Source organism: Falco peregrinus, chromosome 5 (genome assembly GCF_023634155.1).
Source record: "Falco peregrinus isolate bFalPer1 chromosome 5, bFalPer1.pri, whole genome shotgun sequence".
Taxonomy (NCBI): domain Eukaryota; kingdom Metazoa; phylum Chordata; class Aves; order Falconiformes; family Falconidae; genus Falco; species Falco peregrinus.
This window is the reverse complement of record NC_073725.1, coordinates 38963540-38990251: the sequence shown is the minus strand read 5'-3', so window position 1 is coordinate 38990251 and position 26712 is coordinate 38963540. Positions and strand designations below refer to the sequence as shown.

At 39.4% G+C, this 26712-nt stretch overlaps 1 protein-coding gene across 5 annotated transcripts in view; it reads right to left on the bottom strand.

Annotated features, from left to right (window-relative positions):
• The window catches only part of CDK6 (cyclin dependent kinase 6), a 147413-nt gene that overhangs the window by 83157 nt on the left and 37544 nt on the right, over positions 1-26712 (bottom strand). For all 5 annotated transcript variants that reach the window (XM_055803479.1, XM_055803476.1, XM_055803477.1 and 2 more), the window contains exon 4: positions 756-923. In XM_055803479.1, coding sequence (XP_055659454.1) covers positions 756-923 — 168 coding nt within the window. The remainder of the gene's footprint in view (positions 1-755; positions 924-26712) is intronic.

Sequence of the window (26712 nt, the reverse complement as noted above, 5' to 3'; positions counted from 1 at the left end):
AGGGCCAGCAAGTGTGGAAACAGGGTCAAAAAGTGAGGAGCTGGCAGGGCTTCTCCACCAGCATTAATACAGGAGAGGGCCAGACCTTCTGGGAGCTAGCTCATGTCTGAGCCAAGAACAACCGGGAGAGCTGCTGGGAGAGGGGCAACAGTGGAAGGGGGCCTAGAGATACTGGAGGTGCTCTTTAACAGCTGGCTTGGGAAATAGCTGTGATTTTGGCTGCTGAGTCCACTTGAGCTCCCTCCAGCACAGCCCTATTTGGAATCATTCAGTAACATATGGAAGCAAGCATTGAACCCATATTCAGATAGATGGAAAATCAGAGGCATGACAGTGTGGCATTCTCCCAAGTATCTGTGTATTTCTTCAGGCAAGGTACCTGGAGATCAGCAAGAGTTTTATCTTAAAATAGGTACTTCAGAAAGTTTCACCCTACCTGTCTGGCTTAATGTACGAAAGAAGTCAGTATCACAACAGAAGCTAGACCGATGACATTTCAGAAAACTAGCACATACCTACATTTCAGTAATAAGTCATGATTTAATTTAGAACCAGTAATCAGTAATTGATTATTTGTACAAAGTAACCACAATTTCAATCCTGGCTGGAAAGCAGTTGTTTTCAGAGACACAAGTAACTTCAATTGCAGAGATGGTTTTAGAAGCAGCATTATAATATTAGACAAAAAGCCAGGAACATAGAAAGTAAAGCACACTGTTGCATTAAAAGAAAACCAAAAGCCTTCAGAAACTTACAACTGAGGTAAGAGCCATCTGAAAACTGTAGATCCGTGCAAGGCCGAAGTCAGCTAACTTTATCTGCCCATTGCTTGTCACAAGGATATTTTGGGGTTTCAGGTCCCGATGCACAACACGATGTGAATGCAGAAAATCCAGTCCCCGAAACAGTTGAAGCATCATATCCTAAATATAAAGAAGAAATCAATATACAATTATCAAGACAAGGTGGCAAACAGATAAACTCCCTGTCATAATCTGCAAAACTGATTTAATAAATACTGACTTAAATATGTGCACAGGAGGTAAACCCAACTATTAATATAAAATGGACAGGATGTTACTAGAACCACCTGACTTGAACAGGTGTCCTTATCAAGTTAATGTATTCTTTCTAGTTGAATTATCTGAAGTTGATTGATACAAGTAAAAAGACCGGTCAACATACTTAAATAGCAAAAGCATGTCTGTAAATCCCACAACTTCAAAAGAATGCTGTCTAAGTAAGAAAAACACATAGCAGCTTTTTGCTTTTAACTTTAAACCACACACCACTTTGCACCTCACAAGTTTATGCTTTGTCCTGCCCCAGTGAAGTGAAATTTTATCATTCACTTCAACAGGCACAAGGATCTGTTTCAATCAGAAAAGCTGTTTAAATGACAAATTCACCAGGATTTTATGTTATAGAGGGGAAAAAATTACTTGGCAAAACCTATTGTATAGAAATTACTGAATAGGACAGAGACTACCTTCAGATCAAAGTTCAGCACTAAATCAGTGTAATAATCATATGTAACTGTTCTCATTTTGCTTTCTGTTTTGTTATAGTGATGAATCTTCTATGACATTTCCACAGCTGAAGAAACTATTTCATGTTTTCACATTAATCTTAGTAATGTGAAAAGAATGAACCAACAGACTCAAAACTAAATTCTAGAAATCCCCTATTTCTATGTCTAGAATATATCCATACTAGATGGATACTGTCAACTTGAAAATTCTATGTACAAAACAAGCAGTTACAAGAAGATGGAGCAACTAGTAAGAAACAAAAGGGGTACAGAAAAAGTTTATTTTCTGTATGCTTTTGACTTGAGTTCATGAAACTCCAGCTCTGTGTTTGCTGGTGACATATGCCCTTTCCATAAGCCATGCAGCAGGGTGTCCACCAATCCTGTTACTAGCAACCAAAACGATCTTGGAGAGGTAGATGGCAGGGAACGTGGAAAAGGAAGAAAAATAAACTGAAGTTGATTGCTTTTGTTCTTCTCTATGGACTTGGGCAAGTTTCAAGTAAATAGTCAAGACACACTATTGAAAGGAATGATATATGAAAACGGGTTTAAAAATAGCCCAAAACATTCAACCTGACAATACTGCTTTAGCGGATGCATTTTTAAGATACACTTTATAGACATTGCTATATGATTTAATAAAAAACCATTATTTTCAAGTAATGTTCCCTGATCATCTCTACAGAAACTATTAAAAAACGTGCAGATATTAAGGTCTAATCTGGCCTCTAATAAAATGTGGCTATTTCCATATATAGCCTATAACTGTCTGCCAGACAGTACTAACAGTGGGCTGCTCATAAAGTAATCAGTTCTTACTTGAAGTCCCTGATGATGGAGATATTACCATGGAACTATGGATGCTGTGACAGCATTTAATTATTATCATCTCTGAAGGATGGTGGTAAACTGAGAACCGTTAGGTGATGCCTTTTATTCCTTTTGCTTCCCCAGGAAAAAATTGTGATCTGGTAATTTTGATAACCAGTATAATAGCGTTTGCAGCTTTAAAACAAATATACAAAGTGTATTGAATCCTCTTGTATTTATGTAATTTCCCTTTGCATTTCAAAAACATGTGAAAGAGCCAGGACTACAGCTCTGCAGGTTTCAGTCATTAGTTGAATTAATACATGTCATATCTGCTTGCTCTGTGTTATTACAACTTAAATCAAATCCTAACAGTCTTTGGATCAGTCTTGCAGATGTAAAGAACACACCAAGAACATTTAAGTGTGTGGTTATATTAAGTATGTACTTAACGGTTTCACTGAATTTAAGCCTTTTTTTTTTTTTTTATTCCAAGAAGACATAATGTCAGATAAAATACAATTTAAAGAACTTAAATGTTAGTCAGTAGGTCCTGGCAAGTCCCTTTTTGGTGACATTTCTGCATCCTACACTTTTGTCAAGTATGTAAACTCATTCTTGCAGTTACCAAACATATCAAGAGTATTTTTTTCCTACAGCTGAGGCTGGTTTTGTTTCAGCTGTCTTCCTCAAGTTCAGCAAATGCAACTCTGCTCTGCTAGTTGCAAGCTGTAAGCAATGTTTCAGTTTCTGAATTCAGAGCCTTCCTCCAGGAACAGGTAAAAAAAGAAAATATTTGGAAATGGAAACCGGTATATCTTTCCCTCCTTACCTAGGATTCAAAAGACTAATATCATTTACTGAAGTTTTCTTCACACACAAAAAAAGAGATGTGCCACAGAAAAGTGCACCAGTGTAAATTTAAAAGGTATTAAGAAGAAGAAAGAAAATGAGGGGGGAAAGTGCTGCATGTCCTCTTCCAGGAAATTCTGAGTTAGTCCATACAGGCTATTCTCTAGTATTCATTTTGGACTGTTGATTATGCTCTTTTGCTATCCCTTATTACTTACTATTACAAGTGTGAACAGATTGTAGTTCAAAATTATCTTGGAAGAACAGCCCAAAGATCGGTTTACGTAAAGATGGGAATTTTAATGTAAAAAGACTGTTTGCCTATTTGTCATTCATTATTGTCCTGTTTCTAAATTCTCAGCCAGTTAGAAAAAGAGCAGAAACCAAAATCACATGACATAGTCTTATTATTATGCACTTTAAATACAGAATACCGAATAGTGCAGCTCAGAATTTGGTATTTGTTTGCACAAATAGATTTTCAATATCAAAGCAAACAAGAGAGAGTTTTTAAATTACTCTTTTATCTATAATGAATGATTATTTTTGTGCTGTACATAAGCCTAGTCAAAACCCATTAGGCCTCATATTTGGAAAGTGACTTCATAATTTTAGTCAGCCACTTGCGAGGAACATCAGACTTAGTCTGGGCTGTGTGTTTTCTTTGATACCATAACTAATATCAGAAGATACTAACCTTTGCTAGCTTAAAGGATAGGACAAAGGCTATAAACATGTACAACTTACATCACTAACTAATTAAATCAAGATAATACCACTCATCTGATGGAAATGCATCCATTTTTATTAGTGATGATTACTCAGCATTATCTCAATTACCAAGATCTAGAAAGAGCCGCAAGACAGTCTTTGTGTGCCTCAAAGATTAGTTTGTTTTATGTTTGCCTTTCTCAGAGAAATTTTCTGTTGTAGCTAGGCATATCGTACTTTAGAATCACAGTTAAAATAATATTCCAATATTCCAAAATTTAACTGAAAAATGACCAATTCCATTCAACAAGCAAGAAGATTCATGCCTTAGCAGATCTGAGGAACAAGCAAGCTCTAATGAGTCATGGTCATCTATCAGATATTACTTGGATATTGTATGTTTACAAACACAGACACAGAATAGTGTCTGTTATTTCAGCTGAGAGATTTCTGCCATGCTTCTAATATCACAAAACCTATGATGGTTGTTGTCTGAATATATACACCATTCCATTGTGATTACTTTCAGATAATCATGGCTTTACAATGTTTTCCCTCTTCAGTCTACATTTTCAATGTGTTCTATACACAAACCTAAAGTACTTAGCCATTACTGAGTTGGAAACTCATCTATTTTGGGATGTAATGAACAAATACACTTTCCTTAGAGGCAGATACGTAGCTTTAATTTTGTAAAAGCCTCATAATGCAAACAGGAGCAAAATTTGTTATGGAAACGCTGCATCTTTTGCATGTTCCACCATATGTGGTATTGGTGGTGGCAGTGCTCTGTCTGATATTTACTGAATTTATCAGCACTGAATGTCAGGACCAAATTATGATGATCTTTTCAAGCAATACCACATTATTTTATGAGTCTCAATAATACACAGAAATATGTCCTGCATATTCTGCCTCTGGCGTCAGCAAGGATGGGGATAGGCTTAGGTTAGGGTGAGCTGCTGCTGCTGCCACCTCTGTGAAAGGCGGCTTCAGGGCTCACATCTCCCAGCCCAGGGGCAGCAGCAGCAGAAAGCCTTGGGTTCCTACAGACTTTTGTCTCTTCCTCTTCCTGACCCCCTCTTAACTCTTTGCTTCGCCGACCCCTCCTAACCCTCCTCCAGCTTCTGATCCATAAACCCCTCCCAAGCCACTGGTTTTCAAAAGTGCACTCTGCTCCTTTAAGAGTCACCCACCACCCTGACTTCCAGCTGAAACACCTGCCAATTGCCCGCCGCACCTTGTTGTTCAAGACCAGCCAGGCTGTTGACCAAATAATTCAAGTATCTGCTCAAAGAAAACAGAAATTACGGAGTCCATTTGGGTGTTGGTACCTGGGTGCGGGCAGCTGGGGCTGTAGGGGCCTCTGTCAGGGAGGGCCAGGGGCTGCTCTGTGCCAGACACAGCCGGTTCCAGCCAGTTCCAGCCAGCTCCAGCTGGTTCCAGCCAGTTCCAGCCAGCTCCAGCCGGCTCCAATGGACCCACCGTAGGGCACAGCCAGGCCCGCCAGCCAAGATGGCGGTCCCTCTGTGAAGGCATATTTCAGAAAGGGCAAAAAAGGCTGAAGGGAAACAGAAGGGAACAAAAGGAGCCGGGAACAAAAGGAGCCAGGAACAGCCCAAGGAACACCGAGGTGAGAGGAGGAGGAAGCGGAGGAAGAGGAGGTACTCCATGGTCGAGCAGATATCCACTCCGCAGTCTGTGTGGCTATTCCTGAGGGAACTGCAGCCTACGGAGAGGACCTACGCCGGAGCAGGCAGAAAATGTGAAGAGAGGAGGAGCTGGGAGGAGCTGCTATGGACTGACCACAACACCGTGCTGCTCAGGGTGGGGAGAGTCAGGAGTGACGTGGAGCCTGGAAAAAGGCAGGGGAAGGTGTTCTTTGAGTGTTTGCCTTTTTTTTACCCACTACTTGAATTCGTAATTAAACATCTATGTTAACTGGCATTAAACTAAGTTCATTTTCCCCAAGGTGGGTCCATTTTGTGCATGATGGCAATTGGTAAGCAATCTCCCTGTCTTATCTCAGCTGTGAGCTTTCTTGTTCCTTGTTCTACTTTATTTTCTGTTCTTTTTCTACTTCATCCTGCTGAGCTGGGGGAAGTGAGTGAGCGGCTGGGTGGGAGTTTGGCTGTTGGGCTAGGCTAAGCCACTGCCACGGTACAGTTATAGATGCTAGATTTTGTTTTGGTAAAGGGGGACACAGTGCAATGCAAGCTGAAGGAAAACATGAAAAATAATATGTCTTCAGAGAACACATGCACCCAGAGGTAATGTACAAATATGAATCGCTGCTCGCTATGTGAAGGTCACATTTTTCCTCCATTGACTACTATGTGAAGAAAAACCTTTAACCAGATTGCCCTTGGTCATAGTGATAGGAATTCCTAATACCATAGAAAGTGTCTGTGGAAGCCCACAAATATACTTGGTCATATCACCAAATAAAAGCAACACAGTATAGATCCTTGTCAACTACAACAGGCCCTGAATTTGTACTAATGCACAGGCTTTTTATAGCTTTTTTTTTTTTAAAACTTATTTTCCTCTTCCTGCTTAATTTTTCTGCTAACAATTCATAAAACACAATTCTTCGGAATCTCCCTAATATTTCTCTTATTCCTCTGTGAAGTATTTTATGCATTTGCACAACAACCTGCATCCTTCACCCAGAGTTTCTGTCAATTTGTAACTCATTTTTCTCTTTTTGGTGAGCAGAATGCAATGTCCCTATTTTGGATGGCAGGTGTTGGGATACTTGTCCTGAACATTTCTTGTAGGAGTGTTTGTGAGACAACTGCAAGTGTAAACAAAGGGGAAGAGTTTTAGACAGCAATGTGTAATGAATCAGTCAAGTAATCTGATGGAAAGCTTCATTGCCTCTCAACGAACAGCAGGACCTTCTCTGAGCAGAAAAGGTGCAGGATGAGGCTTCCTTCATATGCTGCAGGATTACACAGAATGCCCAACCACCAAATTGCTTTCATTTTAAAGGGTGCTTTTTAAACATGCAGGAATGAAAGTTTAAAGAGTTTTCACATTCTCTGGGGCCTATTTTTGAAGCGGAATAATTACAGCACTTCTATGGTTATACTTTGTAACGAACAGTCAACATTAATTAAAGCCAAAAAAACAATGGCATTCCTGAAGAATTACATAGTACAGATACATGAATAGCAAAAGGCATGATTAATGTTGTTACACTGAATCCCAAAGGCATTAGTAATAATGTAGTGACTCCCTGTTAAAGGCAGTGATTTTTTTTTTTAAAATCTTGTCCTCACACTGGGCTGGGAACCCATCACAACCAGACTATCTAGAATGCCATGACTGTGATGGTGGGGGCAGAGAAGCAATTTGCCACAGCCTATGGATCTGCAGGATGTTCTTCTCCATGTAGCCGGCTGGGTGCAGTGGCTGGGACACAGTAAGAGGCAGATATATCCCTGCCCTTGTGCCCTTTTCCTTCTCTCAGGAGACAGTTATTCTGACTGGTCTCCCTGCAGGGCATTTGCAAAAGGGAGGAGCAGGAGGAGGAGGCTGTGCTCTTTGCCTTCACCTAGCCACACTATAGCCTCTCATGAGTCATCCATGATACAACCCAATACACACCCAGGATATAGAGCTCTTACTTTCCTTATATTGGGTAAGTTTATCTCAGGTTAGTCCTATTGTTTTCCATGAAATTCACAGGGTAAGGGTTGTCTCTCAGAAGAGAAGACTGCTGTGATATTCCTGTCAATTAACTAGACAGTACCAAAAGAACATGAACTTCACAGCATGTTCAATTTAAATATGTTTACTGTTTTGATAAGAGAACAATAAATCCAAATGACCCATTCACTTAGTTGTATTAATCAACCTTACCGCACAAGATAAAATATTAATTTTCTGTTCATAGAATAAAATGCTGTGCAGAGAGAAAAACACAGAAAATTCATTTAGTGTATTATTAGCAGAAGGGAACTAATATCTGCCAAGCTCATGCAAGGAATTGGTCTAATAATTGTTGGTGTTTTGTGTGCTGCTACCCTAAAAGTAAACAATGTCTTGAAAATTAATTAACAGGTTTATCTATTTTTAAATATGAAGCAAAATATTTGCATAATTATTTTTGAATTGTAGAATTATTTTAATCATGTCAGAGATACTTTAATACACTTAGAGTAGATGAATAGATAGTATAAAATATATCCTGATAAACAGCTTCTAGTATATTTTAAACTATGCCTGTAAGAAAGAAAGCACAGCTCCGACAATCGACAAGCAATTCTGGATTACCCAACCGTTAGGATGAAGAACCCTACAGACATGCATACTCACAAAAGTATGCATGTATGTATACATGCATTTTAGTGTTCTGGATAATCCCATTGAAGGCAGTGTTATCCATACTAGTCCACTGCAAAAGTATAAACACTGAAATGAATATAGTTGGGTTGTTCTGGTTTGGGTTTTTTTTGTGTTTTGTTGTTGGTTTTTGTTTGTTTGTTTTTTTAATGGCTAGAACTGTTTGTGTAACAATTTAAAAGATACAATACCTGAAGGACTGAAGTCTCTAAAACACTGGTTTGAAGACTATTTTGGTTGCTATTAGAAGTAGTATGATTACCAAGATTAGAAAGTCCTAAACAAATTACTGTGGAATACAATAATCAGTCAATGAGTTAATAGTCAGTCTAGTAAAACTTGCAGATGTCACTACTATGCACAAACCTGCCTGTATATCATGAACATTATATGTCAGTCTCAAGCAAAATTACCACAACTGTGCACAAGATTCAAGAAAAATGCAAAACTTTAACTGAATCATAAAGGTCTGTGGTAGCCTATGAAAAGGTTTGAGGCTCAACAATTCTAGTGTGTTGCCATAAGTTTATGATTGAATTTTATGTATGTATATAATAGCTTTCAACATACCGGGGCACTATATTCCTTTTATTGTCATGCTCGTGTTTGTAGACTGAATTCAATTAATAGCAACCACAGCAGGTTTAACATGTCCTAGTCCTGTTGCTTAAACTCACCAACTGTCCCTTCTGAGTTAGAAGGGAACCACTGAATTTGTGCTGCCACAACGGAGTCTGACCAAGCATATTTTGGAGTGCTCCAAATACTCCCCAAACACCAGTGCTCACCAGCAGCAAAGGCAACATAAATAAGGCTAGTTTAAGACAAATAGATGCACTGGATTTTGTTCAAGAAACTGTCCTGAGTAACCTTATGTCTGCCCTCCTTAAAATAGAGACTCAAATTAATATTTTAGAGGTCTTTAAAAGTTTCAGTCTTAGTACATGTCTGTTTTACCAGTAATCTTTTTAGTGTCAGACTTTCATACTGATCTCAGTAGTTGTGAACCAGAGACCAAATTCAGTATATGAAATATGTACTTAACATCTGTGGGATACATATGTACATACACATGTATAGGCACACATGTGGATGCATTTGATTTCAGGCAGGTCAATATTAATTTAAGTGTCTGTAAGTCTCTCCACATCAATTTATCATTTCATAGCTCAACACCTGTTAAGTCAGTTTGCAATACAGATCTTTCAAGTTTTACTTTATCAGCTGCTGTTTTTTGTATTTGATGAGAAGAATTTGCTTGACTGAAAGGAAACCTATATAATTATTGTCCTACATACTTATTTTCAGTGATTCAGTGTACCAAAAATTCCTATCAAAGTGGAATTACCAGACATGCAAATGAAACACATAACATTTTCTATCTGGCTACTGGCACTTGTAAGAGAAAATACATGCAAATTAAATGAGGGGAATTTTGTTTTCACAATTTGACAGAAATTGACAAATGTGGCACTGTTACCAGGACCTGTCCTGGCTGTGAAATTTTTACAGCAGGTAAATGTAACTGTGATTAACAACCTTTCTCACCACTCAAACCTTTCCACTCTTTGTGCCCAGTAGAAACAACAATAAAAGGCACAGCTCCTAACAGAATTTATAGATCTGAGCATAGATAAGTAAAACCCCATATTTATTTCCTGTATCTCTGGATGATACCATCGCAGTTTTGTACATCCCCAAATACTTTCTGGGAGACTTCCTTTTTTTTATTACAAGCTTTTCATGGAACTGTATTGGAGACGGCAGTCTCTCACAGTGCATCCTGGTTTGACAGTTGTTACCCACTCTGTTCTTTTTTATTCTTCATACCGTCTGAAGAAGAGATAAGGACTAAAAATGAATCAAGAAATCCCCCAAACTCTTTACTTGCCCACCCAGTTGGTAAGCCTCATACAAATTACTTGAAATAGCGTCTGTGATTTGTATGCATTGGCTCTGAAGTTCCTTCTGGCATGTCTGGGGACTGACACCAGTCAAAATCTGGTATCTAAGTGTCACATCAGGTCAAGCTGGATAGCTGGGGCAGAGATGCAGTTTGAATTCAGGAGCACACTTGCCATATAATTCCAGCTTCTTTAATGGTCATGTTTCTCAGCAAGGCAAGTCATTTTTCCTTCAATTGATGCTGTGAGGCTCTTCTTTCTGGGGTAAAACCCAGACTTCCACTTGACTAAATCCATTTATTCTGGAGCACTGTGTATATTCTATCTCTATCACCTCTCAGAAGAGCTTAGTGCTTTCAGTTTTTAAAAAAGATTGTTGGTTGCTTCTAATTGTATGTATTTCCTTCTCTCATCATGGGACATCATTGCCATTTCCTCTTCATAGACTATGCTTCTGCATTCCCAGGCTGTATTTTGGGACATCCTGAGCATATCATGACTTGTTGCAATCCTTGTGGAAGCTCTCCTGATGTAATCACAGAAATTAGTCCACCCAGAAAATCCACAAAGCTGGATGTGACTCCCTTTAACTACTTCAGTATGCTTCTAAGAGGAGTTCACAGAAATCACTGTCTCACTCCCTGCCAGAATCTACAAACTACAGTAAGTTATCAACCACTGATGAGCCAATTCTCCTCCAGCACTGTTCACACCGGTCTTTACGAGGAATGGTACCAAGAAAGAAAACCCCATCCCTAGAGGAGAATGCTGCTCAATCAGCACTACAGCTGTTTACCAGCACCTTTGTGACACTGTTGGTGATAATAGCTCTTTTTAATTTACTCAGACTCCGTGAAGGGTTAAAACCGTGGCATATGTTGACAGCCGAGACTCCTTGCTAACAGGAAAGACACTTTGCTGTGGGGCCCAGATCTCAGCTTCTCCTTCCCTGCAGCTGTCTGTGGATAGCAGCTAATTGTCTCCACTTGTTTAACCTTGGGGATAACGTCTGGAGGGGACCAAGTGCCACAAGCATATTTTTTTTTTTAACGGTCATTTCCTCTCTGGTGTAACTTGCATGACAGCATGTGACAAGCAGAAATTAATGGGGACACTGCTGTGCCAATACCTCTTGAATTGCTTTGACACTGGCTGCAGGCTGCCTGCTTGGCCACCCAGCCAAGACCTCACATGAAACGTGGCAAGGGGCCCGCAGCTCTATTCACTAACAAGCCAGCTGGTCAGTGATTAGAAAGCTGAAACAATGCTGTGCACATACATCAAGAAAAATGCTTTACAAACAGCTTTGGACTTAGGAGGTAAAGTCTTCCAGAAGAGCAAATTCATAAATTTATCTTCTGGGGACTACTAACTTAAGCTAACATTAGAGAGAATGTGGAAGGCCCTGGAAGATGACTGCCTTACATTGTCACCTGAGCACATGAAGGGCTAACCTCAGAACAAAGACTAACATCGTAACATGCTCAAAATCATGTGATAACAGCTTAGACCACATGGATTCTGGTCTAGATGAGCTTTCAAATTATGTAAATACATAGAGATTTATGACAGACTTCTCTTCCTAATGGTCTATCAGCACCTTGGCAACATTACTGACATTTCTGTGGAAATTCTCACTGGATTTGTCTGCAGTGTGCCATCAAGAAGGCTGAGATTTGTTTATACACTGATACATAACAACAAAGGATGAGACTTTAGAAGTATCCCAGGGGGTTTGGATGACCAGATCTCTTACACTGATGCAGCTTTGAACATTTCAGCCAAAACTTTTCTGAAAATTGTCAAATCCTTGGCTAGACACAAAAGGCTCAAGAAGGCTGTTCCTTTAATTTCTCTCTCAGTTGTTTTTTTAAACAACATCCACTAAAAATGCATGGGTTCTTTACGAAACACCTGCATGGCAACAAGAAAATAAGTTATGCTTTTTTTAAAACTGAGAAAAAAAGCAGTCAACAGGATCCTACAGACTGGAAACCCAAAATGATTTAAAATCAATAGGACTTGGGCATCTAATTCCTATGGCTCCTTCAAAGTTATAAAAGTTAGTCCAGCAATTTTTGTTTAACAGAAAACTTGTTTAAACTTATTATAACATAGGCCTGCTCAATTTCCTGATACATATGGAAATATATTTTGTGACATATACAGATACATTGGAGCTCAAGGCACCTTAAAAGATAGCTGGATAGCTGGCAGGATAGCAAAGTAATTTTTGTGAATTAGAAATTGAGGCTACTGTAGAGTTTAGACTTTGGGCCTAATTAATTTTGATTGCTTCCATCATAACAATGTCTAGGAATTCAGCATAATCATGAACGGCACTTGCATGCTGAAGAAGAAGATGGCCTCAAATTAGGCACAACCAAAGCCCAATGAAGTCACTGGGAGACTCTATCCATCAATTTTCAAAGACCTGAGCTGGTCCCACTGCATTTTAATATTGGCATCCTCCTCCCCAGAACCAGCAGGACCTTCAGAGAGATGAAGCCAACCTTCTCCAAGACAAAAGTGGCAGCATGACACCAGACATTGGAATACAGCTATTCTCTAGAGTTGGATGAGATGGACACTCTTTTAATAAATAGTTAACAGTTTTTATTAAATATGTGAACACAGAGGAAGATGACAATACCCTCCTAACCTCTCCAGGGAATGCATAATAAATAAAGCTCAGTTGTGTGGTTTTTAAAAGTCACTTTCCAATAATTTTTTTGCTTGTAATGTACTTGCATGGCAGAAGTATCATGATGCTCATCAGTGCTGTACAATGGCTGAACATTGGGGTCAATTACTACCTGAGCTCTACTCACAGGAGTTCATTTAACTTTGCTGTCTCTCTTGCTCCATATTACAAACTCAGGGATAATGGTTAACTACTTCGTGAGTGTTGCAAAAATTAACTGGTTAATATTTGTCAAGTACTCCAAAGATCTAGAATTTGCTTTCAGTTATAACGGCATAACAACCTTCCAGAAAATAAAGGATATACGCAAGAGGAAATATGTTATGGGTATATGTTATGGGTAGAAATGGGCTTCAAGGAAGAGCCAAGAGGGGACAGTGGCCTACTGGAACCAGCTTGGACAGGAGCCCCTGTCCAAGAATTGTACTTAGAGCTTTGCAATGCTGTTATAGCATTGTATGGACTGTCAAAATAGTCTTCAGGATAAGAATTCTACTGATGCCTTAGTACACCGAAATCAAAAGTAGAGGACAAGACAATTGCTTCTTGGAAGCACTCAGCAGATTGAGCTGTTCCCCATATTTACAGTAGCAATTAATTTGCAATCCTATCATGTTGAGTTAAAAAATCAACAGCTCTTGAACCATTAGCTTTACAAGGGGAACAGGTAAGAACTTTATCCTAAAGACAAGGCATAAAGAAGGGAATTTGGAAGAGGAGTACAGCAAGTGCACAATCTTTTGTTTTCACTGAAAGCATGAGAATTTTGCTGATAGCACCGGACTAGGGTAATGGCTGCCCATTCCCTTCCACTTACATGGTCTATTACTTTCTTCTTTCCTTTCTGATTTCCTACCTTTTCCATTACTTCTTTCTTTCCTCCCTTCACACGCCCTATTGCCCTTCCCTGCCCCATCTCTAGTTCTGACCCTTCTCTTCATGCCTTCACTGCACTCCATCCCACTCAGCCATTTCTTCTCCCACCAAACACTCTCAGGCCTTACTCCATCTCTTTGGGTTGCTGCCTCCCACAGGCCAGGTGACTACTGAGCAAGGTAGATCAGCAGACAATGCCTGATATTAGTATGTCCCAGCAGCTCACCTCTGGATTTCAGATATAACGAACTGTAACAGGTAGTGATGTGCCTGAGCCATTTGCTGTGGCTGCAGCGGTGGGATATGGTCTCACACATCTGCCAGCTCTCTCTGCACTACCATGGGCCATAGCCCCTTCCGTTCTGAGCAAAATGACACTGATTTACATTAGCGTAAATTAGTGTAAACTTTGCCTTGTTTTCTTTTGAACACTTGACTGGTTCTTAAAAAAGGAGGCATCTTCAACTTGTAGTGACACAATGAGCGATGAGCCTACTTATTTCTTAATGTTAGCAGAATAGACAAAAACTGGCTCTGATTTGGAGGTGAGGGTGAGGCTTGGGGTTGGGGGGAAAGGTGCAACATGACAGTCAATAGCTGTCTTGGGAGGGGAGAAGATTGTCTCCAATGTTTCACAGGCATGATATTCTCTCCCTTCCCCCAGCTCCTGAAATGCTAAACAAAACAAACTCTACAAGACTTTAATAAAAAGCCAAAGATATGTTGGAAGTTAACTTGCAAAAAGAGCCAATCAATGGAACACTTTCCATGAAGTATCTTTTGAAAGCAGTGTCATAAATAATGCAGGTGACAAATGTAGCTTGTGACAAACGCATTGTTCTTTCTCAAAAGGGTAACTTGTGACAAACAAAAAAGTATGCTATTGATTATATAAGCCAATTAGCAAAAGAAAACTACATGTCTTCTTGCGTATCTTCACTGTAACCATTCATGGAAAACCTATGAGAATAAACGTAGCTACAGTTCAGACAACCTGGAGCGCATATGTCTGTGCTTTGCTGAATCAGGCCCTAGAAAGACAAGTCCTTTGTTTTCCCCAACAACAAACCAAAATTACAAATCATACAATATCAAACTCTATGTTATTCCAAAATGACAGTCAATTAAGTAGAAACAAACTCTATCTTCAGAAGGGCAAATGAGAAAGGCTAGGGATCACTATCAAAGGACTTCTGTTTTCTTTTGTTTATTAAATAGCAACTGTATTATTTACTGCAGCTTTGCAAGCTAGTGAGCAGCTGGGTGTAACACATTTCCATGCTGTGTAACCTCTCCTTATGCTTCGTTAGATTCCTTATCAGGACGAGAAGAAAAGAAATCTCTCTGTTATGCTTTTCCTGTGGCAAAGGAAAAGACAAGATGATGACTTTCCAGCTCATTTCACTTGTACAACGTTCTCATCAATCACCATGGGGTAGGTCTTTGTTATTTTCACTGAAGGACTGTTCTTAGTTTTCTCTCACAATAAAGCGTGACTCCACTAATTAGCAAATCAAGGTTACCTCCACCACATTTGCAAAAGAACAAAATGCAAACATAAGGCTAAAGCTACTTCTGAAATAATTTCCAAGGCCTCGGTTTCACAGACATAAGCCTGAGATGAATTAGGTCTAAGTTATTTTCATTGAAACGAAGGTTAAAGTCTGAAACACTCAGAGCAGTTGAGGTAAGGAAGCTAAACTAAACATTTCATCAAGAACCAAAAGTTTTCTGCTTGTTTTGCGACTTTCTGCTCCAGAAACCAAGCAAAGACACTGTGGTTTATTTTTATTTTAAACTCTCTGTCAAGTATGCATCTCTTTGCAGTTTTGGTTCACTATAGCCCACGCAGCTTGGCCTCTATTCTCCTTTTCCTATGTCTTCAACAAGCCCTATAGACATCAGCAGGAATTATGTGAGCAAACAAAAAGCAAGCAAGGGATATATTCTATTCAAGGCAAATACATCATAAAAATGCTTCGTAAGATGGTCTCCTTTCCTTCAACTTCATGTTTTTATATGTCTTTTCCTTTTTGGTTTGTGTTGCTTGTCACTGAATGACAGTTATACACAACATGCTATTGTAATAACAAGTACGTGGCTCAGAGATTGCTGTTGACTTTCTCAAGTTTCAAATTAGATAATTTTATTTAAAATACATGAAAGACATCTGTTTACTCTTTCATTAAATGCATTTTACATTTGTAACATCCTACGTATTCCTTTGGAACCATTTCCATTAAAATGCCGACTCTGGGTTTGGAGAGCAAGTATTTTCTTTGTAACATTAAGGGAGGAGTATGTTACTGTCAAAATTTCTCTCTAAAAAGTCCTTGCTAAAATATTTACCCTGCTTGTCAGAACAAGAATATCTGAAGTTAATTCCAAATGAAAGAATATTTTAGAATGAATCATAAACTAGATGTTAAAAAAAGGCAACATGCTGCCATGCCAGTGCCCCTTCCCTGCTGTAAAACTAAACGAAAAACGACTCTGAGCTTGCACCCACAGAACACTGTAACATTTTGGAGCCTTCCGAGATTCCTTAACTGTAGTTATGCAACAGAACTGTCACATCCTAAAACAAAGGACAAAAATTCAGCAGCTGAATTTATTGGCTTGGAAATTAAACACTCTTAAGAGATCACTAACATGTCTTCTTGATTATTTTTGGCATTTTAAAGTTACAGTGCAATGCTTCCTATTGCATAGACCAAAGAAATGGGACATTTTAGAAATACTTAGAATTTTTATAGCGCTGTTTGTAAAGTCACATATTTAGAAAGTGAAAACTGTTGAGCAGTAACTTTCTTTGCAGCTAAGCCACTAATTTCAATTGGCCCTTTATAGTATAAGACACAGTTCAACATTAATAATGATATAATGCACTGGCTTCTAATACGTTGGCCATGATGGTAAAATCTAGCTTCTTCTTTTAAATGGGTATTCTCCAAGGATCACGATCTTCAAAGAAGGCAAGCAGGATGAATTCTGTGGCCAGAACAGATATGTTATTAATGAAAAAAGAAATAAACCAATCATTCAGACCTGTGGTCCTCTGGAGCCCTTTTCCATTGCTGAGTCAGTTTACCATGATCCCCAACTGTGACACACTTGTGACTAGTCAGGAGTCTGGTTCCAAAGGCACACATTGCTTACACGTAAGTTTTGAGGGAAGGCTACTTCCTTGCTCTGACAAAGCATTTAAAAAGAAACAAAATGCATGTTTATGACTAATCTGAGACTACGGAAACAATGGTTTCAATTCTTCTTTGCTCTAACTTTGGAATTCATCAGGTTAGCAGGGTATGGAGTAACAACTGATTGCCTTCTGTTAGCTCCTCTAATTAGCAGTCTTTCAACCACACTTCTTTTAAATCCGGAGCAATCTCTTTACATAAAATTAAGCAGAAGCTCAAGTGTTTTGCTGCAGCAGAGCCTCTGCTCCCTTTGGGATTTCTCCTTTAAGGTCTGAAGTTGAACCAGAGGTTTCAGGTATATATTCCAGTATGAGTTTAAATGTTTTATGTATACTGACATAAGTGGTAGTGCTGTATAACAGTAACAATATCAGAGAAGAAGAACCTAAAATACTGATGTTTAGGAGTCTTTGGATAAGGCTTCCAACCCCAAAATTAAGCACAGATTTGATCTAGGAGCTTGAGCCTTTGTAATTTGCTCTTTCTTAATTGCAAACTGTTCAGGCTTTGCATGAAAACAAATGAAAGGCTGCTTGCTAACTGATGCTAATAGCATTGCACCACACTCACCCCTGGAGGAACCCTAAGAAACCCATAGTTACACCACAGAAGGATTTGACCCATAGTTGTGTGCTGGAGTATCGACACTGGCAAGTATTACAAAACTATGTCTGCTTTATTAAAACTACAAATAAATTAATCATTTTAATTTCTAAATATTTTCCCTTGCTGTTGCACCAAGAGCAAACAACAAACAGTATTTTTGTTATTTCACTTGTGTTTTCATTCTAAATTTTCTGTCTTCTGGCAGCTGCTTGCAAACTTACTAATAATGTGTGTCTTTGTTTGGACTTCTTAAAAAGAAGGATATTCTCAAAATGGAATAAAGCTTGTTTTATTCCACTTTGAAACCTGATAAACCTGTAATATGAACCATACGCTGATTACAGAGCACTGATGTATAAAGGAAGCAGTTGTGTAAACGTGTGAAGTGGCTGTGGTGGGGAAAGCAAAGCAGAGGAGAAGCGCTATTTTAGACAAATAATGCTGTTGTAGGATCTGATTATGACTCATGTTTAACAAGGTATTGTGTAAAGGCCAGCCAAAAAGGAGGACCTGTTATGGTGGGCACTATAGAGCCAAGGGTTTTCACACAGCCTCTTCCATTAAAAGCTCACAAATAAAATGAACAAGACAGACCCCAGGTGTAGAAACAGTGTGAGAGTTCCATGATAGTACTTTTTTATGGGAATAGAGTCAGTTAGGAGGGGATAAGCAAAATGGAAAGAAAAGTGACGGAGAGAAAAGTTCTGGAGGGAGGGAAAGGAGAGAAGAGTGCTACACAGGGTAAATACAGAGTGAAAGCAGGGTGAAAAAATGAAGGTGGAAGGGAAAGGGTGGAAAGAAGAAGGGCTTGGAAAAATGGGGTTAGCACAGGCAGAGAACAGTGAGTTGAAATCACTAGAAGCTCTCTAAGTGTCAGAGGGTTTTGGCTTTGGTTGCTTCAGCAGCAGAGTGTAGTGGCTGGCTGGTGCTTCTCTGCAGTTTTGTCCCTGATGGACAGAGGGTGGGGAGCAGGGAGGAACAATGTCTATTCTGGTATCTGCAGGGGCAGGTGGGATGGGGGGGTCTCCATGTGTCTCTGATCCAACACCGAATAGAAGGGAAAGATGCAGCCTTGGCTGGGTCCCATTTTATTCCTTCCCTATGACTGTAACAGCCCTTATTCCAGCTCAGATATATCGGATGTTGAGCTGAAACACAAACCTGTGGGATGGACCCTGGGAAGCAGCAGACAGACATGTGTATACATACAAAGACACAAGCATACACGTGTATACATAGAAAGACAATATACACCAAACCACTCCCTAGGCACAGGAGGACGACTGGTGCTACCCCTTGTGTACTGTACTTTTGACTCTTCTCTAAGCATCTGAGTTGCCAGTTCTGGCCTCTTCAGGCCCACAGCTATTTTGAGATCATGAACTTCATAGACAGTAGAATGATGACCATTGAGTTTCCCTTTCTCCCACTTGCTCAAATAGCAACTTTTTCTGCAAATGTTAGAGGACTTTTGCAATAATTATGTGTATAAATGCATGTGTGTTTATGTCCCTCTCTCTATACATAGTAATTTTAAAATTCTTAAAGTTAATTTTAAGTCCTACATACGAAAACATGCCATACAAAACATGCCTATTCATTTGTACGGGACTTAGTTCTGTGGCATAAGCTAAATAAATCTGGAAAAGAAACAAACACAACATATCTTGATTAAATCTGTGTGCCACTAAGGTAACATGCTTCAAATTAATTTTTACTATGGGATGAAATAACCTGCTTATTCACTGGCATAAAAGGAGAGTATACAGCTAGTGCAAGAGTATTACATTTCTCTTGGGGTGGAATAGAGAAAACAGTTTTATAAAGAAATAACTAATTTGATTGTATTATATTATATTAGCTATGAGTTGCCTGTGGCCAACTTTTGAATTACTTTACACTACAGCTGTATATTTCCTGCGAATAAATACGGACACTTTGTGAACATTCTAGTATACAGAATCTGAGCTGCAATAACTCGGGTTGGCTGAGATGGGAAAGATACCCTGCCACAATGCTTCTCGTCCCAGATCAGCTGAGTTCAACCCTTAGAATCTGGAATTCAACAAGAAAAAATATATTGGCCAGGTTTCCCAAATATCTACCTTGTCACGACTTATGTCCTTCTGCCTCCTCTTCCCCATCTCTGTGTGCTTGTTTTGGGGTGAACTATAGTTTTAGGGTACGCAGAGGGACAGGGGCCTGATTTCCTTCCAGTGCAGAAACTACTATTAAGAAAGCGATTCCTACCTGCCCCCATAAAAATCAAGAATGGCTCTTGGAAGGTCTCTACTTTCTCTCATCTGCTGCAGTCCGACCTTCAAATTACTTCTCAAAAGTAACATGGTTTATAAGCAAAATTTAGAACATGGGTAAACCCAAACATTTCAGTCTACTGTTCTGTCAGTGCTTTACGTGCACCTCAAGCTGCAACAGCTTTCTCTTAATTGCTTTAACTGTGGCATCTCGTTTTTGATGAAGAGAAAGACGCTGAAAACATGACTGACACTTCTGCTGATCACTGAGGCAGGATTTACTTGCACAGCAAGTTGCAACTATACACCACTGCCACGAGACAAAGGAAAGCATCTCAAAAATACTCCCCACTCCAAGGAACTGCCACTGGCTTCCTGCAGAACAGTACAGCACTGTTTCTGACATGCTGCCTGGCAGTCTAGCCCCGCTTTTACACCTGCCTGAGCATTTTTTCTACCACGTGCTTTCTCTCTTTCTTCCACTGTCATCAAAGCATTTCACATAGCAATTGCTACCACATTGATGTTCCAATAGCAAAACACCAGTACTACTAATAGTCCGAGAGCATCTCAAGGGAATCAGAGGATCCATGCGCTCTTTTTTGCATCACATCAGCATCCAGCTCTGCAGATTTAACATAAATGAAACGAGCTGATAGCAACAATTCACTTCCAGTGTTTGTAATACTGCAGTTTTGCAATGTCTTGATCATAAATTCTGTTCCACCAAAGGCTCAAACTCCATCCCTGCCCACAATTCAGAATCTCTCCAGTTTCTTAATTCCCTTTGACTTTCTCAATAAAGATGATTCCTGGCCCTCCATCTACTGAAAACAATAGCTTCCTTCTGACTTCAGAAAGGATGTGTCCCTTAGGGCCCTACTGGACTGTACTGCTGCCTTGAGAGTTTGGGCCGTAAAAGAAAAGTAGGTTTAGATGACTATTTAGAGAGTCCTTGGTAGAAATCCTTTCACTGTGACATTTCTAATTCAGTGTCATTGTTTTGAAAGACTAAAATTATTATTTCAGGCAGGTTGCTTTCAGGCATTATGCTACAGTGTTGCTTGACTGCTTTCCAAACTGGAACAACTGAAAAAATGTGAAGCGCTCCAATGATTTTAAATTACTCTAGTCAGGATGAAGTGATTTAAAATTATTGGAGTGCCTCACATTTTTATGAGCTCTCAGTTTGCAAGCAATGGAGGTCTGGGCAGTCCCAGGCTACAGCGCTGCAAAAAACCCCATATATATTATCATCAGTTTTAAAATGTTTGCATTTGAATTTGGAAATGGTAGAGATTTGGAGATATTTAATGCCACCATAATCAAAAGCAGTGGCTGTACACTGACTGTAAAAAGGCCCAAGATAAAGAAGCAATGGTACAGATATAACATTTTATTTTGTAGCATTCTGTGCTCAGCAGTCCCCTTGTTTGAATCATGACTCCTCCTAGCCCCTCAGTCAGGCTGTACATGACTACCCTGCCCCACCGCACCAAAGGAGATGCGGCTGTGTCCCTACAAGCAGCACAGTATGGGAGAGAAATGACACCACCTGCAACAGATGGAACCACAACACTTTGGAGAATATCCTCTTTTTAAGGTTTAGTTCCTTCAGAGCTGCCTTTTGTGTAGGGCACCTGCTCTCTCCGGCTACCCTTCCGTGTAGCAGTTCCAACCTCTGGTAGTAGGATAACAGAGAGAAAAAAAAATAATCTCATAATAATATATCAGTTCAGTCAGTCCTTTTGCTTTTCATTTATTTATAGTGACAACTCTTTAATTCATAACACAGATTCAGAACAAAATGTATTGCAAAATACTCCACAAAGAACGGGATCCTTAGCAGCTGTGAATGGGCATCATTTCACTGAAGCTAATGGATTCACACCTCTTTTATCAGCTGGGGACTGATCCATTATTTGTGGACTCTAAATTCCTCACTATGTTTTGCTTCTTTCTTCACTACAAAAGTACTGACAGGAAAATGTTAGTAACAGCTCTTCTCTTAGTATCTTTCTTACTAATTTGAGCTGGCTCTTTTTTTAGTAACTTTTAACTTTGATGTTGTTAAATACGGCCACACTCTGAAGACTCTTAGTACTGGTGAATCTGTTTTCCTGGAATATCTTGTTGTTTTCAGAATTGCATGATTGTGTGACATCTGCTCCACATCTCATACGTGTTTGACTGAGTAGGTACAACCGTGGCAGATGGCTGATGACTCACCTCACAGCACTGAACACCGGTTTGCTTTCTGAGAAGCAACATCTTCATATTAATTTTCTAAGAGTTTTGCAAAGATGTGAGCAGTCTGCGTGGTTTGGTAGCAGGTAATGTAAGTTACAGGAAATGCACAGGGGCACACAGCAACATTTATTCTAGGACTGGGGGTAATATTTTAAAATTCAATTTATGGGCTACTATCAAATAAATCCACAAAATAAAATTAGGTTCATTGCTGTACTTCCTAAATTTTAGGTATCTAAATAGCAAAATCTGGATCCCAGAATCAGATGGAGATCTCGGCTTCCTGTGCAAAGGAGAAACAGAGTAATACCTACAGAAGCGATTCACTTGGGTGAGAAACCAGGAAACACCAGAGAAAAGGATATACCTTACACCCTGTTCTCTCTGCAATTTGGCTGCCCTGATCCAGGCTGGGGGGAATACCACAAAGATGTACCGATCACAGACCTGGGTAAAAGGACATTCCCAGCTCTTCTAACATCTCATGACAGGTAACATACACACCTGCTATACCGCAGACCTTTGTTCTGTTCCCTCCCATGATGACTGTCAGATTGAAACAGGCACAGTCCAGTCAGCACGTGTAGCCTGGGCAGGCTAAGTTCTCATCAGTTGTAAGAAAACTATTGCAAGAAGCCGCAAGTTTACTTACAATTATGTACCTTGCAAAGTTAACTTACAAAGTTAACTTTGTTCATTACTAAAATTAAAGAACCTTGGGAACAGTTTGTTATCCCCTCTCATTCTAACAGACTCCTTGGCCCAGCAGAAGAAGCTGACTGGAGGGAACTTCAAAGAGTGATTCCTAAACAACTTAATTTAAAGCTCTATATACCAAGTCATCACATGCACATATTAATTTAAAGCTAAATACTGTTATGTACATTGCAATAGCTTAAATCAATAAACAGCAACTTGTTTGCATGGACATGATTTCTGTATTAAAAATGTAATTAGTTTTATGACAACCATATCCATAACCAAATCCTTTAGGATCAAAAAACCCATGCCAGCCTAACAAGCATCTCATCAAAATGAGATGACTCAGGTTAAACATGCTTCAGTCCCAAAGATTAACACAACAAAATACTTTACTGGCCTGGCCTGTTAACTATTCTTTTTTTTTTTTTTTAATCTTTCTCTGGCAGAGACATGTCATTCCCATTTCCACTACCCTTATGTCAACTAACAAAAGTTCCTAATGAGCCAAGTCTCTTGGAGGCTCAACTGCTAAGACCATTAACATTACCAAAGACCGGTCCATGACTAACAGCTCTGTCCTAAGGAAACTGAACTCATACCTTCCATTTCCATGTAAACTGCCCTAAAGTTAAAGATATCCCAGGAAGAAAAGAAGGGAGAAGATAATGGGTGGAGAGGAAAGAAGGAAGATGTTGACATTGCTGGTTCTGATTCATCCCGTATGGAACCCATTAATTGGGTCTGACAGAGGAAGGCAGCAAGGCTGGGCAGGACTATAATCCAGTAGTTACAAAGGCATATTAATTAGATTAAGGTCTTGAACATAGTTCTCTTTTAAAGGTGGATGCCATGTCCATGAGTATTTGGAATTGTGTTCTCCATCCCTCCAGCCCAAAGCATACTCATTAAAAAATAATGGAAGTGAATCAGCAAAGAGGATTTAAAATACTTCTGTCCAGAATAACCTAGAACTCAGGAGCCAGAGCTATAGCCGCAGAAATGGACTACAGCATTCCTGTTCCTGGTGACAGGGATGGGAAGTGAGCATGTCTGCCCTACATCCCCGGTAAGTTTTCCCACAACCAGGCAATGCCTCAAAGGGAAACTGCTTCTCTTCTATCATTTTATGGGCACCTGTGAATATGTTCCTAAAATACCCTCTGGGGTGACCCCAGCTGCAGGGCTTTAGACACTAGAAAGGCACTGCTGAGCAGCATTAAGGCAAAAGCTTTAGTTGTGTTTAAATGATTGATACAGTTAGTTTGTCTGAACTGCTGCAGTCTCACTACTATCTGCTAAACATAAAGGAAAGTCTTAACATGGTACCAGTGTCACTTACATTACTTGACAGCTGGTAACTATAAACCCCACCATGTCCCAAACCAGCAAAAGCTGAGTATCCCTCCCCGAAATGCTATGTAATGATGGTAGTTAATTCACACAGAAAAGATCTTTTGGGGCTGATACTCCTCATAGTAATTTTATGTCATTCAAGTTCCTCTAACAAATGTTGACTTTACACCATGGTGCCAAAGAGGTGTATATTAGATCCTTCAACTTCAAGCTATCCAGAGCTTACTCGGCTCATTTGGCACCTCTGTGTTGCTGACACATGCAGAACTTTAACAGATGGTCTTACAATGCTGGCAGTTGTTTTGTACTGTGCTAGCGGTGAGGGGAAATACTCTACACAAATTGTCTGCAATTCTGGAAAATAAATGAAGTACAAATCCATATTAACCTCAAAAGCCAAACTATAAAAAGTCAGATTAGTCATTTAATGATCTATGTGCTCTGGGTTAAATGCTCAGTTGCTGCAAAATGCCAATACTTTCCCGCAGCCAGGAGAACTATACTTTGCTTCAGTTTCTACCAGGAATATCCATAAAGACTGCATCATTAGAAAGGTATCAAAATGCATTAGCAATAAGCCTTCAGACCCTTCCTCATGTGATCAGCCCTGACTATCAGCAAAAGTACCTCCACAAACTGGGTGTTTCCACATAAATAGTGAAGCAACAGGGTGCAACTTAGGTTAACTGATTCTCTCTTTTTTTTCCCATGCCAAACAGAATTCAAGAAATAACACAACAGCTACCACGCAAATATTGAAATCAAAAGTGATGACCAAGTAACCAGCAATTTCACATTTTTCCTCACCCATTTAAAAAGAGCTGTATGTACTGCAAACTGAATTTTACGCTCACTAATGTCACTGGCTGCAGCGGAACTTGCGCTCTACATAAAAGACCAGAATTGCTTCTCCTCCTTGTTTCTGCGTGGCAAAATTTTTCTCTGTTTCTCTGCCAAATTATCAGATATATCAACTCGGTTAAACTAGTAAACCACATACGGAGAATAGTGCTTTTCACAAGTAAACATAACTATTTCCTTTACCAGTATATGAACTCCATGAAATGTATATTCACACATACATATTACAATCTGCTCGTGGAAACTTAGAACAGGCTTTTAGAAAATCACAAATGTTTTACTCCAGTGCTCACCTCTTCTATTTCCTTTATAATGAAACATAGCTCAAAAGATATTCCAAACTGAGATTTCAGAGGGTTGGCCGTTCAGTCATTCAGTTCCCATCCATCTCAATATATTTAGTTAGATAATACGTAAGTCACCTGGTACATTATTTTCACAGTGTTAGTTAAACACAGTTCCCTTAGGTAGCTTCAAAGCCCTTGAAGTAGAACCCTAAAAGCATTACCATAGGAGTCCTTCAAATGCAAGAGCGTACATTCCAGCCTTTTGCTGGGACTGAATCAAAGCTGTATCCATTTTTAAAAATTCTATTTTATCCACTAAGGTTGCTCAAAACCCATGGTATCTGGAACTGACTGATGTTATGTATTTGTGACTTTAATAGAAATTAAAAGATCTTTATCAGTTTTATGTCTGATTTTATACTAAAAGATCAAACAACTCCTACGTCTGAAGCTCTTAACAAAGAAAAGAACCCCCTCCAAAATCAAAACAACTAATTTCAGATAAGTTTCATGTTTTCTTTTCCTCCCTTCAGGACTTTTGCCAGACTGAGATGACACAACACACTTCCAGAAATTACTTATACAAATGCAAGATAATCCGTCGCTGAAAGCATAAATTATTTCTCTTCAAGGAAAAAGAAAAAACAAAAGAAACATTAAACAGATACAGTCAAAATGTAGGAACATCAATCCCTCTGCTTCTCTTCCCAGGTGCAAACATTTTGTCAAACGTTTCAAGCTATGATCCTCAGTGTAGCACTTCACTGTGAAATTCCCAGAAGAGGAGCTGGTATACATATTTTAGCACCAATAATGCAAGCATGTCCTATCCAGGGAAGAGGTCCTCTCTTACAGATGCAGAGTATCAGCTAACATGATAGGAAAACTTCATGATCATCCTGTAGTTACTGAGAGCCTTCCAAGCTTCTGCAACTGGTCATGGCTACCCCAATCCTTGAGCCCATCCTCTGCACAGAGCTTACTGCAGGTCTGCAGTGAAACATGTCCTGCTCTTGCAATATACAGAAACCTTTCTGGCAAGAGGGACATGAAAGGAATTTCTTGGGGAACCAAAAGGCAATGGGAAGGGGATAGGAGCACAGGGTCTATTTTATCCATTCTAACAATATCCAGCACTCTACCAGACACCTTCTAGAGAAGGCTCAGGTAGTCTTGGACTAAACAATGACGGAATCACCTACCTACAGCTGCAAGCAAGCAAAGGTCATTCTTAATGATTTGGAATGCTACATTTGGTAAAACAGTAGAGATTCAGGGGATTTGTAAATCCAAAAGAGAAAAAAAACCCAATCCACAAAGAGATTACATCTCTTAATGAAAACAGATCTTTGTGCTGCAGCTCATGTCCCAAGCTGGGCATTACTCAATTTTGATATAACAAAATCCTGTGGAATCAAAATGCAGTTTGTCTTTGTGATTTACCTCTTTGCCCCTCC